The 19088-nt window shown below is 48.9% G+C and overlaps 3 protein-coding genes across 3 annotated transcripts; 1 reads left to right on the top strand and 2 right to left on the bottom strand.

Moving 5' to 3' along the window:
• Positions 1–825: 825 nt before the first annotated feature.
• TEL1 (Serine/threonine-protein kinase tel1) lies at positions 826–9626 on the bottom strand (the record flags this gene model as incomplete). Its single annotated transcript, XM_064897591.1, has 2 exons — positions 826–3304; positions 3352–9626. The coding sequence occupies 2 exons, from the start codon at positions 9624–9626 to the stop codon at positions 826–828; spliced, it is 8754 nt and encodes a 2917-aa protein (XP_064756541.1).
• Positions 9627–9924: 298 nt separating this feature from the next.
• Positions 9925–15121, top strand: LTR64_003230 (uncharacterized protein; the record flags this gene model as incomplete). The annotated part of the gene is made up of 3 exons (XM_064897590.1): positions 9925–14419; positions 14472–14695; positions 14744–15121. 3 exons carry the CDS (start codon positions 9925–9927, stop codon positions 15119–15121), a joined length of 5097 nt encoding a protein of 1698 aa, XP_064756540.1.
• A 440-nt stretch (positions 15122–15561) lies between these two features.
• LTR64_003229 (uncharacterized protein) lies at positions 15562–17469 on the bottom strand (the record flags this gene model as incomplete). The annotated part of the gene is made up of 2 exons (XM_064897589.1): positions 15562–17092; positions 17138–17469. The coding sequence occupies 2 exons, from the start codon at positions 17467–17469 to the stop codon at positions 15562–15564; spliced, it is 1863 nt and encodes a 620-aa protein (XP_064756539.1).
• Positions 17470–19088: the final 1619 nt, after the last annotated feature.

Here is a 19088-nt window from a genome sequence, read left to right as displayed (position 1 = left end):
TACCATAATAGTGGCCGAGCAACAAGTAAATAGGCAAAAGAACTATATGCGTCAAAAAGACAGAGTCAGGAACAGAGAGACGACATGTTACATATTTGTACCTTGCGATCTGCTCCTCCCCTATGGCTCGGAACGCTCGCACTGCGATCGCACAGACGTCTGACGTGCTATCGTTACACTAAGCTTTAAGCTAGGTGAAGTTCGACGAACTCCTGCTCCGCGCAGTATCAAAGCTCAGCAGATGGTTCGGCCGATCGGTCCAAGTTTCCCTTTGTGGCTTCGACATTCGATGCTCTCGAACTCGCATAAACCTATCTCGGTAGTTGTTGAAGGAAAGCCGTGCTACACAATGTCGTTAATCGCTATGATGGCTTTGATTCGGAGCTTGGTGATGTTCAAGCAATTACACTTCTTGGGTGGCACTCATTCCTGGCGCTAGAGATGTAATCCTCGAATCACGCTTCTGCTGTTAGCATGCCCGACCCTCCTGTGGCGCTGCATACAAGACGACTGGCGAACTAGGCATGCTCAAAACATGACCTTGGCTCACGTCGATCACATCACAGCTTCCGCATGTCTATGTGAGTAATGGAACTCAGCTGTCAGTGGGCCGTGTACAAAGCGTTTTGATGCCCAATGTGCAGGCCTAACCGAGACAACCACCGCATTGTGAAGGACATTTCACATTATTCTACCAATAGGAACTTGCAAAGACGCTGTGGGCACACAAGTCCTTAGCCACAAGCACTTCTATTAGCTTACCTCCCTGACGCGAGCATAGCTGACCACTATTGACAGCCATGACAGAGGAGGCCAACTCTTAGTTCACACATATGCAGCCCATCCACCAAACAAAACTGCAAGATTCCGTTCATCTGTTGCTTGCCGGATTAATTCGTTCACAGTCGCTTCGACACTCAGGGTCGCAGACAACTTTTTTGCTACAACGGCCAGAGCTCTGTCGGCTTCTCCAGGCTCGTCCGCTTTCCCTCTTGCTGTTGGTCCGTCTTCCATCGTTCCAGCGGTTCCTTCAAGGCTCGCTCCGTCTACAAGCGCTTCCTCACGTTCTTGCTGTTCTTGAATACGCTGTAGGCGCAAGGGAGAGGTGGACCAGTTGTGTAATGGATCCCAGCGAAGGACATCAAGAATGGTCATAATAGCGTCTTGACTCTTACGAAGAGCGTCCAATGTGAAATTACAGCAACGTCGAAAGGGCCCTTCGACACCACTGATGCCCATGCCATCTACGAGATCGCGTGTGAGACGGAAAGGTACGACTTCTGGCACAGGCAGTACCCTACCTGCCTCAAAGGCCACACCAAGATCGATATGAACTACTTCGCCAGACTGCTGATCAAGTAGGATGTTGTGCCCATGTCGATCACCAAGCCCAAGGACGTGACCCAGCATACTGATCGCTGCTGTTGACCGAGAGTAATTGAGTCGTTTTTGAAACCACTCATCGGGGTCAAGAAAGTTCTCCATGAAGAAGAAGCGCATGACTGGGTGAAAATGTTGAGTAATAGAGCGATAAACCTTGACCCTCTCTTCTAGTTTCTTTGGTGCTGCATCAACGATCATGCGTCGACATTGATTTGATTTCCAATCTTTGGGGAAATAACGCGCATGTGCCGGTAGTAAGTAATCGTGTAGAGGCATTGTATTCTGCACAAACTCTATGATGCCTGTATTGTGCGTAAGTGGGATGACTTTGTAGGTTCGTATGCCGAGTTTACGTCGTCGAGTTGGTCGATGATCTTGCAGGAGGTCAGACACCTGTGCAAAGACCTGTTCCATGATGACATCCTGTCGAAGGTCGTCGTTACCGCCCTTGAGAAGCATCTTGTACTTTAAGCCGTCCGTTGCAATCATTGTTACGATCTTGGGTGCTGAGACACCTCCCGCGATGCTTACTTTTGGCTCAAACATGGTGTATGCAGGAACAACAGAGTAGTCCTTGTCGGCACGGAGTGCAATACTCATGGTAGGTGGTGGTATCTTGTACGTGGAAGTCTGTAGTGTTTGCTCCAATTTTACACCATACTTGAAGTTACGAAAAGGGATTTTGGAACCAGCTTTGGTATCCTTTTCCGCCAGCTTTTCTTGGGCAAACTGGACGAAGTGCATGGCACTGTTGTGCAAGGATACCCATACTGACGATGGAGTTCCTCCCCTTGTACGTACCTTCTCAGCGAGGATATTAGCACTTTTGTTTCGTGATCGAGCCACAGTGTCGCTTTCTGCGCCTTTACTCTTGCAGGCAGAGAACAGCTGATAAAGACCGTGGAAAGGGTGGTCACACCAAATTCTGAGCAAGATATCTTGAAGTCCCTTTTGGAAGATATCATCTTGGTTCAACAACCTTGAGCACAACTGTTGGACAAACGGCGCTAACTTCATCGACGGTACGAATCGCAAGTAGTCTCGGACAGTCTTGCTTGCTTCAGGAACGTCTGCATTCCCGAGCCATAAAGCCATCAGCCGCAAGGCGTCTTTCTTAAAGTCGTCACATGCTCGCAAAGATAGCAAGTAGTTTTCAAGTGACTGCTGTAAGAGCTGTGCTCGATTTGCCTTCAGTCTCTCGTACTCTTCGTCGTCTAGCTTCAACCAAGTCTTGGCCTTTGCCAGGTGTCCCGACAGGACTTTGCGCTCTGTACCAGATGCATTTTGGCACATTTGAGTCAATTCCAGCACCTCCTGCGACTTACGATCTCTGATCTCAGAGACACGTTCATAGTCATCCTTGGCCGCAGAGTCCTGAAGTTGGCTGTCACAGAATGACGCAAAGTTGTGGAATACGCGGCCAGCCATTGACCCCATTGTGTTCTTCTGAAGTGCTTCTATAGCTGGTCGCAGGTAGTGCGTCGTTACTTCGTCAGGTCGATTTAATCGTGCTTGGCTGACCTTTTGGCCCAACTCGGTCAGAAGTTCAGCTCTAGTAACTGGCAGAGTACCTTTGTCATGCGATTTTGCATCTGCAAGTGATCGGAGCATCTCGATAGGTGCTGCAATCTCTCCCTGTGACCAGAGTGTATTTGCTATGTCGAACGTGGTGGCGGCTTGTGTATCGAGACCAAGGCGAGTAGCGGCGCCGTGCAAATCGTTCAGATAGGCGGCACGGTTCAAACAAAATTGTGACGCGTCGTGTTTACTTGCAACGAGTAGTGAAGAACGAACAGCTTGAATCTCATAGAGTAGTAGTTCCGACTCACCTATGTTAAAAAGACTGGACGATTTGGTGTTACGTCTCATTGCTGCTGCGGCAGCCTCCCGAGTTGTAAGTATAGTCGAGCTAGCATCGAAACTGAGGCGGTTAGTACACGAAGGATTTGTCATTTTAGAAGTACTTACCTTTCCAGGTTCTGCCAGGGAAGCGGTTGTATGAATTGCGTCCACACGTCTCTCAAGTCCTCCTTTGAGGTGGCCGACACGAGCCGTTGAATATCCGAAAGTGCGGCAACTTCCACGAGGTTGTGCATGTCATTATGTCGAACTGAGGCCGTCCTTGCTAATCGCGATACTGCTTCCTGGAGGCCTGCTTCCACGAGTGCCACTATCTTGGCTCTCGAGCTTGAAATTTCGACCTTGGACAGCACTTCACCAATCGTTCGCTTCAGCTGCGAGTCCTGGTCTGCAGTGGCTACATTCCACTGATGCGTATTGAGCATGGATGCGCCAGAGCTTTTAGTTGAAGCTGCTACGGAGCTATTGGTGTATTTGTGCGTCACGTATGCCAACCCGTTCAGATTCGCCAACGTTAGAGCAGTGGTCATACCTCCGCTTCGATATTGAAGTGCAGATTCCATTCCATGGAGTTTGAAGCTCGAGTCAAATAAAGCGCTCTGGAAGGCCAATGCTTTGGTGCCATCTAGTTCATGCTCCAATTTGTCCATAACGGAGAGCATATCCTGTTTGTCGTTACTAGCATAGAAGAAGTCGTGATCCTCAACGCTTCTGAACAGCCGAGACAAAAGCTCCTTATCGTAAGAGTCGTCTGCAACTGATGATCGACGTGTGCGGCCAGCTTGTAAGTCCTGCTCAGATCGTCCAATCTCAGCCAAGAGAATCGCCCACTCGGGCATTTGACACTGTAGTGCTGCCATAGCAGCTTTACGATAGTCGATCTCGAGCCAATGGTTGCGGCTGGCATATGTTGATTCGTTATGTATAGTACAACTGCGTAGGTAGAAAATGACCTCAAGCACGAGTCGTGCGAAACCTTTGGGTCCGTCACTTTTGTTCATCAATACATTGTCGAACAATTCTGTCAACGTGTTCCGTGCAGTCTTGATCTGTCTTGCGAGGTACCATTCCAATACGAGGTGTACCACGCATGGCAGAATCTTGCTAGCAAAATCGCCACAAAGTCGTAGAGCGGCTTTGAGGCCAATCAAAATCGGGTCGTCAAGATCTGGGGAGATGAGCGACTCGGCTACGGTCGCAGCCCAATGCTGACTGCCTCCAAAATCGTGCAAAGCGGACAGTGAGTCTGCATCATGCGACAGGGGTTCTTTCAACAATGGCTCCGGACATTGCATTGTGTCGAAAGTCAAATCTTGAAGACCACGATAGACTGGTGAGCCTCCTAGATGTGACTGCCGATCCGTCTTCGAAAGATGGGATAGAACGAATGACATGATACGTTCCGCAACACTGGCGGCTCTGCTATCTCCAGTAAAGATAACATCAGCCAGGGTGTGAAGGATTCGTCGATAAGAGTCCTCAGGTAATAAAGAGTTTGACTTGACACGATCTGTGCTTATCGTATTGCCAAATCTACGAGAGACGAGTGTCGGACCCTGGATAGAGTATGCTCTGCCTAAAACGCTCCCTATCCACGCTTGAAACGTCACAGAGTATTGTGATATATCTTGTATAGACTGCAACACCGAAGCTCCTGCTAGTAGGTCGGGCGAACTAGCGAAAATATCATTTGTCGGATCGTCAGTCAACTGGAAGTGATCGCTCAACATACGGAGCACGTTGATAAAAGACTTAGCCGAGATCAGGGGTTCTGGAGCAACCTGGTCGAGGATGATGTGATAGATCAGCATACCCTCGGGTTCATTCTTGTTGTTGGTGGCTGAAGTAGTTATGTCTTTGGCACTAGTGATCATGCTTCGATATCTCCTAGCACGATCTGTCTCGGGTGTCTCCATTACTAGTGATAACAAAAAGCCAGCCAACCAACTCCGAAAATCATCAGCTTTGCCCAATGTTGTATGGTGGTGATTCTCTTGTGTGGTGCTTTCCTGCGGAGAGCTTGCGAAAACCGCAAGTGAGGCGAAGGCAGACACACCGAAGCCGCTCACAAACGACAAGTTGTTTTGCAGATGGCCTCGGCCGTACTCCAGCAAGTACCAGCAAATACCAATCGTATCTTGAGAGCAGTGGAACTTGGTCAGATATGTCCTCAAACTGTGCAATAGCATCTCCAGAGGATAGCCTTGGAGAGCTATAGTGCCGCTTAGAACCACGGCAATACGTATTCTCCTAATCATAGAGGCAACATGCAAAGGTCCAAGCGCTGGATCTGCATCATCCAAGAGTTCTCGATATAAATAAACCAAGAGTGCAGAATTCCAGAATGATTCTGGCAGTAAGTTCGCTCTGAGGCAGAGTTTGGAGAGTATCTGCATCAGGTACTTTGCCTTGAAAGATGGTTGTTGTCTTTGAGGTAGCACAACTGTCGAGGCACCTCTCTGATAGATGGCTGCATAAGTCTCGAAGAGACTCTTGTAAGGTTCATGAGAATCCAGGACCTTCTCTAGGCCTTTATCGTCGCTTAAGCACAGCATGACCTGAGTCAGGATCTGCGCGAAATGGCGCTTGAACAATGTACGATAGTCCGCTTGACCAACAACGGCTTGCAAGGCTTCTTCGAGTGGACCTATGTCAGCTCCAGCACGATTCTCAACGATATCCGTTGAAACAGCGTAGGCTGCTGACTTAGGGAAATTCTGCAACACCAGATCTCGCCAGCCTGTCTCAAGCATATTGCACACCATCTGCTGATTACGAGGGTTTGTCCGCAAGACAAGCTGGGGGACAAGCTCGCCGCATTCGCCCGAGATCAGGTGCTGCAGTGACTCGAAACCAAAAGCGGTGAATGGTATGGTGTCGATAGTACCATCTTGTAGCCAGGTAAAGAACAACTGCGACGCAAACAATCGAAATAATGCAGTTGGCTGGGTGCCTAGACGCAGATTTGTGGTCATAATCTTGACAGCCTTTTGAGAAGCATTTAAAGAGGAAGGCACATTCGCAGCTGTTTCGAATATGTGATAAACAGCTTGTCTCAATACTGTCGTCCAGCGACTGCCGAGCTTGGCAAGCACAAATAGTCTCACAGCAATTCCCTCTCTATCTTCAGGATCTGTCGGTAGGCAGTCGACGACATCGTCAAAGACAGCAGCGTGTTCTGTCAAGATATAGCAATCGAACAAGTCTTCCAGAATGGGCACCATATTGAAGCGAAGACTCGAAGTGGCTATCTTCAATATCTTAAGAAGACTGGTCCTGGGTGATGGCAAGTCATCCACTCCATATTGAGGTTGACGATGCAGCAGTTTGGCAAGCACGCGAGCAAGGTTGTGAAGTACTTGCGTAGAAGCTATACCCTTATCCAGAGCTATCTCAATAAACCAACTGTAAACAGTGAAGGCCACATCTCCGAGCTTCTCATGTTCGGTGTTCTCCCACAAGTGCATAGTAGAGTATAGAACTTTCAGGCAGAAACACAATGCAGCCTCATTGCGCTCGTGTTTGTCGTCCCGCAGGCAACAATTGGCCACGTGATGCAGCAGCTGATAAGCGTCGGATGTGCTTGGAGAACCGCCATGGTCGATCCAATCCAGAAGAGCTGTGCGACTGGCCAGGAGGTCGTTTGAGGATAACTTCACCACCAGTTCTGTGATGGACGAAGCAAGCACCGCGGATTTTGCATTATCCGTGCTCAAGCTTTCTCGCATCAGCATGATCCTCGTCTCTATGAAGCGACTCCGAATGTCTGCAGGAGTCTCGATGTCTCTCCGCATGACATGTGGATCAGTATTTTGTGATTTACTCTGACTGTATTGCGAACCCACGACTTGTGTACCGAAATCAAGGTCCATCTCATCGGAGTTAAGCTGACACGACGATTGGTCTGCGATGAGGACGTTAAGTGAGCTCAAGAGTTGGTGTGTCCTCCTTGTGTATTCGTGCGAGTCGGTGACGTTCTCATGTCGAAGTGAGAGCAAGCGTTGTCCAAACCGTGTGCAGGTCGACTGAAACCCTAGCTCGTCGTTGAATTGAAGTTTTGTGTAATCCAGCACGCATTCCCAGGCACTATTAATAATCTGCAGATTGCCCTTGAGGTGGTTTTGGTCCATGATAAGAGAGGCAACAGCACAAGCATTGCAGATTATTTCAGCCAGGTCAAGGCTCAGGTTAGCGCGCCTCTTGTGATCAAGAAGCTTACCATCTTTATCCTTACAGTCCGTCACCTCGATCTCACGAAAGCCATTTCGAAACTCCTCGAGCTTTCTCGTTAAAAAATCCGTAAGGCTTTGAACCACTTCCTTCGACATCAGAGGCGCAGAACGTTGCATAACCTCAGCTCCATGTGAGTGCGCGATATGACGTTCCTCTGAGCCTACAGTACCTATGCAGAAGTCGAGTAAGTCAGAACTTGTGGCGGTTCGCAGATAGTAATTGTAGATCGTTGTCGGATAAGTAGCTCGACACTCCTGACACAAGACAGAGCCTTTACCGTTCAAAGCTGCAAGAAGTCCGAGGAGGAGTGTCGGCCGTGCCATATTTGATATGTTGACAAAACCAGCATAGTCGCGAGCTGGCGGAATTATCCAGGTCGTGTTGAGCCATGCCATGATTCGACCATGAAAATTCGTGAAGTCTCTATCGGCGGGCAGGAAGTTCGATCGAAGACAGAAGGTGAATAACAACAACGCGGCATCTGTTAGAATAGGAGGTCCCATAGAGCCACCGTGAAAGCAAGAATCCATAAGTGCAGTGCTTGAGAGGCGGCTGTCCACAAGACCAGCCTCAAGCAAAGCCATCATAGCGAAGCATGCGGCTCTCGAGTTGACAGTGCTGGTAATCAATTGAGAGGCCACACTCCAGGCGCGGTCCCAATGAATCGAAAGAACTTCTTCGGCCGCAATTGAGCATCTACAGAGTCGGCTCAGCACCAACAACAACCACGAAGATCGTCCTTCGCGATCGTCCGTCAAAGTAGGTAAGATGTGTTCTAGAAAATGGGTCGCCTCTTCGAGCCCTATTTCTTGCTCCTCCACAAACAGTATACGGACAACATCCGGGAAAGCTAACGATAGACGTTTGCGCTTAGGCAGTCGGTAACCTTCAATATCATCATTGGCTTTTGTCGATTCATGATGCTGGGACAGTGCTTTGAGCTTTGCGATGAGCGAGACAGTCGTCCAGTTCAGAACTGCTAGAGGAGAGTCCAACTTAGGAGAGATGCCTCTCTGAGAAAATAAGTCGTCACTTGCAGAATTTGTCAAAATCAGGTCAGATAGCTGCAGACAATCTTGGCTGGTGCGGCTGTCGTACTCTTCGAGCATATGTTTTGCCAGTGAATCGATGCTGGAGAGATTAATTCTGGATTTCGCGAGCTGGCCAACACGTAAGCATGGTAGAACAAGTAGAACATTGACTAACATCTGCTCCCGCAAGCTGATAGACTTGTGATCAACCTTGTGTGTCCACAGCTGCTTCATGATAACCAGAACCTGAGCCGCAATGTGGACAACGAGGTCAATATCTTCCGTGCGCGCCACCAGGACAATATTGTTCAAACACTCGAAGGCAGCATCCTTAGTTTGTAAGGAAGTGGTCAAAGTATTAATCACAGTCTGAGAAATATCGTTGGACCGTAAATGTAGGGGGCTATTGGGCGTGCTTGACAAGTTGCGTAGAGATATAATGAGATCATCCATGATTTGCGAATCTTGAGCACGAGAGCCTCTATTTCCACTATTTTGACTCGCACGCATGGCCACTGTGCTTCTCATAGAGCTGTTTATGCTCACACCGCGAACAATCGACATGACATCGTCGTTGTCGTCATCGTCTATGCCGGTCAAGCTGGCTAGATTTGCATTAATAGCACATAGGATGAGATCGACGCATTTTGACCACTGGCTGGCTCGAAGATGTTCGCAATGAGACTCATTGTTGAGGACAACACGATAGGCCTTGACGAATTCTGCCTGAACACATTGGCGAAAGGGTTCTTCGGTACTCCTCTCGTAGTCGAGCTGATTCGAAATATGGTCTAGCACAGAGTGAGCGAGCTTGGATTGAATAAAAGGAGTGCATGTGGTAACGACAAGCCTGAGAGCAGACGAGACAATCTCCAGTCGGTTAGTGGCTCTCTTTTTCGCAGTGGCTGAGCCGTTCAGCAGATCATGCTTGTCGTTCTTGACCAGAGTGAACAGTACATTCAGGATCTTCTGCCAACCAATATCACCGACAGTTTGCAACCTTGATGATGATTGCAAACTGTTCAACGCACGTCTCAGGTCCTCTAGGCCCTCCGAGCGCTTTGCAATCGTTCCAGCCTCGAGTTTCTCAATAGCTCCAAGTATGCTACCCGTATCCATCTTGCAAATTGAGGAAGGGAACAGGTGTTCTGGGGCAAGATGACATGCTCACAGAGACCGTTGGTGGCAAGCAACGATACAGTGATTTGCTATTGCTCATTGTGCAGATTTTCTGGACACTGAAGGAAGTGAGACGAAGAAGTCACCAACAGATTCAGTAGGAAAGTCTTGGCAGGCAAGCGCGTCGGTCGATAGTTTTGCGGCCGCGGCAGGCACGCGTCGCTACACGAAAAAGTGCTGCAGCTCCTTCCTTACACTGATTATACATAAGATGTTACTTCGATGACACAAAGTGAGCATGGAGAGTCTGGCACGCCTGCAAGGGCTACACCAAGATCTGGTTGCGCTCACGCAGAAATCCAAGGACGTTGACCGCCTATTACAAGACCTGAAGGACTCGGTCACTGACTTCCGAAATTTACTGAATAAGCCTGTATCAACAGAGGCAGAAACTAAGGGATACAACGAGGGGAAGATCGAGGTCAATGGCCAGGAATATTCCATCAATGAAGAGTTCCGACACCTGAGCAATGCTGTGGGCGCAACCCTTAGCATCTCAGAAGAATATGCTGGCCGTCTCATTATTGAGACACAGCAACAAGGCACCTCGGACGAGGAAAGCTTGATTGCTGATGTAGTTCAGCTGTACCACGACCGCCGCGATTTTCTCCTACAAGACTTCAGACTCCTCCTAGCCTATTCGCTCGACCCTGATTTTGCAACTCAACCCCGGACCGAACTTGAAGAGCTGGTTAGAGAGGTCTTGGACACCAGGAATGGAGTAGTTGCCAATGGCTCTAATTTCGCAAGGAAGTGTATGCAGACCATGCTTGATATCGAAGCCTGGCAGGTGAAGTTGAACGATGCAATTCTGAGCAAGGCTGTTTTGAGTAAAGCGAGGGGAGAGGCATTCTACAAAACTCTTGAGTTCCAAAGAAGCAGCTTGTTCAAACAGCATGAGGCACTAGGTGCTATCCTAGCGTTGCTCTTTCGTGGCAATTACACTGCTTCGGAAGACTTGCGCAAGTTACACGAACAATCACAGACATGGAAACGACTGGATTTTAGCTGGATCCATTACCTTCCTGCTTTCTCCGCAGCCTTTCAGCAATATGGTTCGTCCAACTATGGCAATCCTCAGGATGCGCAAGCTCTGAATCGGTTTCTGGTTTCAGCCACACCAGATGTCCAGAATGGCCCTTACCGACCACTAGCTGCAACACTCGAGATGTGGTGGACCGCGGAGTTTAGTAGCCACTACAGCGAAAGTGCCGCTCGGGATCCTGGTGCAGTCAAACGTGATGAGATTATGAAGAAGTCCCTAGACGATGGAAGCTTGGAATTTATGCTCTCCATCTGTACCAACTTGAAGAATGATCCCTGGGAGCAGGTAGCACGCCTGGAGTTGGTCGACATGTTGCTTGATGGCAGCAACATCACCTTCGAAAGTGTGGAACCCTCTTCCGAATTCTTTGTTGCCATGATGATGGAAGCCTATGAGGTCTTTGCTGATGCCTGGATCACCAACATGCCTGATAGTATTAGAAAACTTAAATCTGAGGAAGACGATCTCCGACTCCGACAAGTCACAACTACTCCAGATGGTATCTTGCAGCGTCCGCCGCGGGAGCAGGGTGCCCGCCTTCACTTGGAGGCTTTCCTCGTCGTAATTGCCTTCGCCTATGAGGGTCGACCTGAAGCAGCAGAACAGTTCTGGCAAGACCCAGACGGTAATCTACATGGGTTCCTGCAGTGGACCTCGCGACGACAGACCGTTCCACGTGTTAGTGCCTTCTGTGAGATGCTCTGTGCTATCTCACGATCTGCCGAGAATGCTGACGCAGCTCACAAATTTCTACTCGACGATACTGTTCTCGTGCCAAATACCAGGGGCAAGAAATTTCCATCCATGAGCTATCAGCAGATTTTTGCGGAGCTAGACTTCTATTCAAGGAAGGTGCACGAGAAAGGGCAGGTGGCACATACTGTAAAAGTCAGGTCAAATATTGAGCCTGAGCTTAACGAAGCAGAAAGTCCTATCATGCTTTGCTGCTACCTTCGACTACTAGGTCACCTTTTTCAGCAAACATCGCTTGCCCGCGAATATGTGCTGAATTTGAACGACATTGACCTTTTGAAGGGTCTACTAGCACTAAGCGCCGGGTCCATACCCTCCTACATGAGAGCTACCATCTTCTCATTCTTCGAGTTCTTGGTTACGGACAAAAGTTCAGCCGTGTCAGACAGGGTATGGTGGACGATTGATGACTGGGCATCCACCAACCAAGACAGGGCAGGCAAGACGCCTGGTGATAAGCAACCTAATCCCACTACGATAGCATTGCAGAACACTCTAGGAGCAATCTCGACTTCGTACGATCAGTACGACGCTTTCGTCAAACTGTTACGTGCACTGATCGCCCCCTTACCAACCCACAGCGGCCAACCTTTACCTTTCCCACCAGACCTTGGTAACACTTACAGAGTTCCTGGTGTTGTGCCGTACGTCGATTTGGTCTGTGGAGAACTGACACCAGCAAATATGCGCCGTTGGCTTGAGGATGCTAACACACAAGGTGTCTTGAGAGTGACAAATGCTATCGAGTTTTCGTTGCTTTGTCTTCAAGGCTTTAACGAGAACTATGTGACAAGCCTAGACAAGACAGCTAGGGGATCAGGCAACCAAGAGACCTATGAAGCTCTATATGTCCAGCGGCATCCTTTTGCAAGGGTCATGCAGTGGCTCTTCACCTCAAACTTTACGCAATGTCTTACAGAAATCGTACACGGTCTCGTGGAAACAATCCTCGATGCGAGTCTAACTGATCCTAAAGTGCGTTGTTTGGAAGCTGCTGTCGACCTCCTCAACTATATCAGTCAACTTCAGCCAACCTTCTTTGATATTGTGAAGCCCAGAATCAGGCTGCAGGACGGTTATAAAACGATTCCATCTTCTGGCATCATTGCGATTGAGGATCTAGTCATTAGCCGACCTGAGTTACTCCTTGATCTGTGCCAGTATGCTGCGTCAGAGCATGTACAATTGTCCTTACGAGTCCTCGAATTCCTGCAACGACTATCAGAATCCGCGAGGCTCCAGAATCACCTCTTTGTTGAATCCAAGCGCGATCGTAGAGGTCGGCAAATGCTTGAATTAATTGGACCCGAAGGTGAATTAAAGCTCAAAAACATATCTACGAGATTTGCTGAACACTTCATCGTTGACCCGCGCGAGTTAGAGGAAGGAGGCGACTCTCCAGGCTATTTGCTTAAGGATGGCATAGTGTCTTTCTTCAATTCATGCCTCGCTACACAATCAGAAGCACCAAATATCGCTCATCTCTTACTTGGCTTTAAGAGACTCGGGTCCCGGTTAGTATCCGACATTGAATTCGACGAAGGCAACTCAACGTTTGATGCTCTCGCAAAACTCTCGGTGGATTTACCTGTGCAATGGGAGGAAACCTTGCTATCATGGCTAATTCATCTCAAAGCCGAAAGCATTTGTGTATTGAAACACTTGTGGTCTTTCCCGGTTTCTGCCGAGCTCACTATGGTGCAGCTCAGACGTCAAAATTATCTCGTCAAGCAGCTCAGTGGCCAAGTTGTGGCAGACCAGGACACTATCTGGGAAGGGAGCATGATTACTGATAATGACTTCTACTTTCTGACCTCCGCCGAAGCTTTGACGGACTTTATGTCCTACAGAACGCACCTCTATGACTACGTCACAAGAGAGATTCAGCAGGTTGCGAAAGCCAACATAAGGGCACTGCAAGAAAAGTACTTGTCTACATTACAAGGCAAGTCTATGGACGATAGTGGCATTCCAATCAACCATCCCTCTGTCTTCGACCTTTTTGACTTCGCAGAGCTGTGTACAGATGCGCCGCAAGTACTCGCCTACGGTCATCTCGACTTCTTTCACGATCTCGACTTCGAAGCCTACCAGAGCGGGCCTCTATACGATGTTGACAAAGTTCAAACTGTTGTTAACAGACGATGTGCTTTTGTCCTAGACGAGTATACTGCAGCAAATAGGCAGATCGACTCAACTGCCCTGAACGAAGAGGCTGCTTATGTTGTTGGTCTTCTCACAGCACGAAACCGTTTTGTCCTCGCACAAGCTGAACGGCTGTCCTGCTTGAAAAGCTACGTGGACATGATCATCAGTGTCGTAGGATGCTGTCAGATGGAGCCAACCACGAAGATACAATTCGCCCTTCGTATGCTTCAACTCGTTCTTCCCAAGCTCGATACATACCTCGCCGATGGCACTCAGGAAGCTGTAGAGCTGACGCGCCTAGCGGACACATTACTCCTCGTACTTGCAGAAATTCAGCCTCAAGTCAAGCAAATTCAAACTCGAGTAGATGTCACGATAGCTGAGAAACTCTTCCAGCTTTTTCGTATATGTGCAGAAGGTGTTGCTTTTTCGGCCAGCAATCCAGACCTTCGAGCAGTGCTCTATAGCATATGTTCAGAGTATTTGACACGAATCCTATCCTCGGCAAGCTCGAATACAGACTCAAGTCAAAGGGCCCGCACCAACGCCATGGACACGATTCGTTCAGTCGGGAACCAGCTGATTACCATTATTTCCGACGACGCAGACGACGGCCTTGATGCATGTCGTCTCAATGCTCTAAACTTTCTATCGCAACTCGTCAGCCTAGCACGCAGCCAGAAGGTGAATATCATGATCGAATCATTTGTCAAAATGAACATACTCGAAGTCCTGCTTGATCCGATAAAAAGTGTGGCGGCAGACTTTCAGTCCGCCAATCCCAGCAGTAAGTCCTGCAATGCACCTCGACCCGTGTTGTTCGCTAACTTGATCCACAGATCGTATCTACCTGACCTCGGTCTTTGAGTCACGAATTTTGCTTCTCCTTCAAGTATCTAGAACCCATCTTGGTGCATCCGCTCTCCTCGACGCAAATCTCCTACAAACGCTGCGTGACTCCGGCCTATTCGCAGCAGACCCCGACCTAGGTTTCGACCTTAGTTCCATCGGCCCAGCATCGCTCGTGCGCTCTACAACCCAGAATGGTGCGAGTGCGAGCATTGTGAGTGCACAAAAATCTGCATTACTCACATACTTCTTCCTGCTACAGGGATGTCTACGCCTACTGCTCTCCACCTTCCTAAACTTCGGTCAGGAGAACGAGAAGATCATATACCTGGTCCGTAGCTTCCTAGCCGACCATAGAGGCAATATGGTTGGTATATTTAAGCGTGCCGCCGGTCTAAGTCTGGCAAGTCAACAGGCTGCGCAGACGAGTTTGTTTGCTAGCATTCCTGCTGGAAGTGTGTTAGCCAAGGAGGACAGAGACATGAGAAGACTGGTCGACGAATGTATGAAGGCGTATACAGGTCTGGCTATTGGCAGTGGCTTTTTGGATTTTGAAGAGGACAGTGGTTTGGCTGGGAATGGGATGGTTAGGGATGGGGGACTTGGCCGGAGTAATTATGCTGGTGGAGGATTCACTTGAACTGGCGCGTTTGTTTGTGAGCAGGCGAGCAAGAATATATGCTTCAGTGTGCGCAATGGAAAAAGTTTGGTGTCTTGTATATAGCCAGCACGCGAAGATAGTCAAGTTACATTAATGCATTGCTGTCTATCACTTTTCTTCCTCGCGTCTTTCAACACATTGACTTCGCACCGATACCGTACTTAACATTAACGATGCTCATTCACGTACAACAAATCGGCGGCTCTCAGCCACAGAGGAGATCAAGAAGAGTTGATCAGATGGTTGCAGTAATCAGGGAATGCGACTCTCTATCTGCTGAATTTGTGTCGGTCAGCGACCTCATTCACAACTTCCCTAAACAGTCACAGTTGCAAGTATATCTCGAGCACAGAGCTGAGTGTACTTCGCGTAGCACCCTCCCGATGAGACCTGAGGAGCGGAGAAGTAGACGTAGGTAGTCAATCGTACATGAACCGAGCTCTTTCCTCGCCTGGCTCAAGCGATTTGGAGTGGCCATGACCATGTTTGTAGCCACGCGTATATCCGAAACTATTGCCATTACCTTGAGTGAAGATGAATTGCTTTGCCTCATGCGATGTTCGTCCTTGCGAGATTTGCCCTTGTGTTTGACCCTGGGCAACTGCAGCTTTTCGTTGCTGTGCGTGTTGGACGAGATGTCTCTGGAGCTCCTGTGGTGTGACTTTCCGGCTGTCTGATGTAGTGCCAGAAGAACCGGAGCTGGAGCCAGGCAAGGGCGGTGGCCCGTCTGCTCCGTTCAGTAAAGCCGCCTCATGTTTGAGCAGAGTTGTTTGACTACCATCGCTGACGCTGCGTCTGTGATTTCCTTGTGCATTGCCAACTTCCTCCCGAACGCGTCGCCTGGCGCGCTCCTTTTCTGCACTTCCGATGACAGCCATGCACAAAGAAGTGAGCTTGTCCATGTTTGTCAATGTGATTGGGAGAGCGCCTAGCAATTCCAATACTCTCCGGCCATCGTGCAGCCACCGTCGAACTATGCTGTCTGGCATGCATAGTGTCTTCACGGACAATTCTCGGATGAGTATCTTCCATTGGTGTAGGACCGAATTGAGGATGATAGCATCTTGAGCATAGTCACTGTAGAGCTTGACAGTTCTTAAGTTGGCGATCACAAGCTCATATTGCGTGGTCTGATCGTAGTAAAACTCGATGACTTGTGGTCTGTTACGAGCTTGCCATTGACGCTTGGTTCGGAGCACACTATGACGTTGGAGACGATTATGATCAAATTCGTCCTTCAGAAAGCTGTTGCAAGTTTCGATCAGCATGTATTCGAGCTCGGACCACAGTTTGCTCTGCCCAGAACTCTTGATGGAAACAGGAAAGGCACTTCTCTCGTGCGTTGATGGAGGTGTGATGATACGGACTGCATCGAACCTGTTGTCAGTCGCATATTGCTCCATCAACTCTTCCTGTTCTAGCTGCTCAAGATCTGGAGTCAAAAATCCATGCTTTAGCTTATGACCGAGTTCCTTCCAACGACGCTTGTTCGTGCTCGATGGTGTGGTAGTTGGTGGAAGCGAAAGATCAGTAGGTATTTGATTGGTGCTCATGCTCTTCACCATTCCCACTAGCCTCTTTACTGGGGACCTTGAACGTGGTCGAGGTGTCTTTGGGGACGAAGGACGCTGTATGTTGAACCGTGATCTGGAGGGACTCGATGGTGGAGTCAGTGGCTTTCGCCCTCGCTGACCGTCTTCAATCGAGATGTGAGGTTTTTGCGGTGTGCTGCGACCTCTTTGAGCTGAACCATATGCACGAGCGTCACAAGACTCCTCGATAGCATCTTCTTGGGACATAGTATTGTCGGAGGCCCGAAAAGGCCACACAGTACTAGAAACCTCATTTTTGTGGTATGTCAATGGTGCTGGGTGCGCTGCGGAAGTTATCGGTGGCTCATTCGAATCTCGATAAGGATTCTTTGCAGCAAAGGTTGTAAATGTTTTAGGACTGGAGACGTTTAGCAATTTGCGCATGCAGTATTGGCATACTCACGACGACGGCGCAGACTGTGACGTTGAAGATGAATATCTGTTCCAGAAATTCTTGTCTTTTGGTGACAGCTCCTGTGGTCCTGACATAGTCGCTGAAACTAATGATCGCAGCTCATCCTGCTCTCTTATTCTCGTAATGCCAGAAGATACTATCGAAGGATTATAGTTGAAGCTCTCAGGCTGCGAAACATCAGCAAAGAAGGTCCTTTCAACATCACTTTGCAGTGAAGGTCGTGCGTTGCCATCGATAGGGCTTAAAGGCAACGGCTTGTGGCCACGTTCATCGAACGTGCCATCCAAACCTTGCCCAGATCGAGGGTCTACCTGCTGCATTTCGGGTATAGGAGAGGGACAATCTCGTTGTGAAGCACTACGATTGTCGTTCTGTTTGCTACCGAGACCGCAGTCACCTAGACTCGAGTGTCGCTTACGAAGTTTGGGTTGTTTAGAATTGCGAGGATGTTTGCCCAAGCGGATCCAGGCATTGTGTAGCCAGCTGGCACGTGAAGATTGTTGTTGTGTTGACTGGCAGCTTGATCTTTTACTTGCGAAAAGTGGTTCCCCGGGTGATTGTTGTCGTCGATTTTCACTCGCGATGACATTCTCCTTCCTAGTCTTTCCGTGGAAAAGTGCGCCGTCAATCATACGTGCCTCTCTGTGAACAGCTCTCCTACGGTTGGGTGTTGCTTCGTTGTCGGTAGAACCAAGGTCAGAAGGGAAGCTGTATCTGTTATCTTGCATACGAAACAAACGCTGCGTTAATGGTGTTCTTTCCAGCATTGCATTCGTTCCAACATCAACAATACTCGTTGCAGGTGATTTTGACTTCGACAACGATTCTTCGATGCCGTCAACAGGTCGCCTGTCTCCCAGCGCCGTATTCACTGCTGGCATGAACACGTGCTCATCGTGTACAACAAGCTCTTTAGTAGAATCAGCCAAGGTCTTGGTCTTGGTCTTGGGACTAGCGAGGTTGAACGGGAATGTATGCTTTCGAAAGGGAACGGGAAGTGATCTTCGAGGTGAGCCTGTACTGCTGTTGCCTGTATTATACGGAAACCAATGGACTGGTAGCAACCCACGTTCCTCTGATGGCTGACTACTTACGGAGGAGCCACCAAGGCTGTGCTTTGACCGCTTGATAGTAGTCTCTTGCCGTCCTATTTGGTTCAGAAGGACTCGATGGTAGTCGTGAGCGACTGGGCAGATATCCGCTACTACATTCTTTCCTAGATCCGAAGCCAGGGACTCCGTTTCTGTGACACTAGGGAGACCGGCGACAGAGTATCTCGATCCTGGATAATGGTCGTGTTTCGCTCTTGGTGGCTGCAAAGTCATGAAATTGGCAGCTTTGAGAAGGCGGATTCGAGCGGCAGTCGGCTGTGAAAGGATACGGCCTCGAACACGAGGGACGTAGGGATTATATACATCATCCTGGTTCAAGTCAGTCATAAGAGTGAAGGATATATTTGAGTGACTTGCGTTTCGGTGTCGCCAGGCGTGTCTCCACGACCTCCAAATGTCACCATCATCACCAATGCCAGTCGCAGTACCTTCGTCCTCAAGCAATTCCTGTAGTACGCTCATTGCGTCTGGCGCACCCTCAAATCCATATTCATCCACAATCTGACTAAACACATCGTCCATGCCCACGGAGAAAGGGTAGAACTGGACGACCCTTCGACCAAGTTCTCTGAGAAAGAATCGACACGATTCCTCATCAAATGTGCCAAGACATTCTGGCCATGGGAGCACGGTGTCATATCTTGTATTGCCTTCCATCATATTCGATCACCGACAGCAGTGTGAGGAGCACGGAAGCCATGATGAGATTATCTGTGATTGTGTTGTCGAAATGGCTTGGCGTAGGGCAATTGAGAAGGTGTGCGTTCGACCGCATCGCTCCTGCCTCTGTTATAGCAATGGAATTCCTTGGCCGTGGAATCACATCT

This window comes from Lithohypha guttulata (assembly GCF_036872675.1).
Source record: "Lithohypha guttulata strain CCFEE 5908 chromosome Unknown scaffold_2, whole genome shotgun sequence".
NCBI lineage: Eukaryota > Fungi > Ascomycota > Eurotiomycetes > Chaetothyriales > Trichomeriaceae > Lithohypha > Lithohypha guttulata.
The sequence above is the reverse complement of the archived record's forward strand: the minus strand, read 5'-3'. Positions and strand labels throughout refer to the sequence as shown.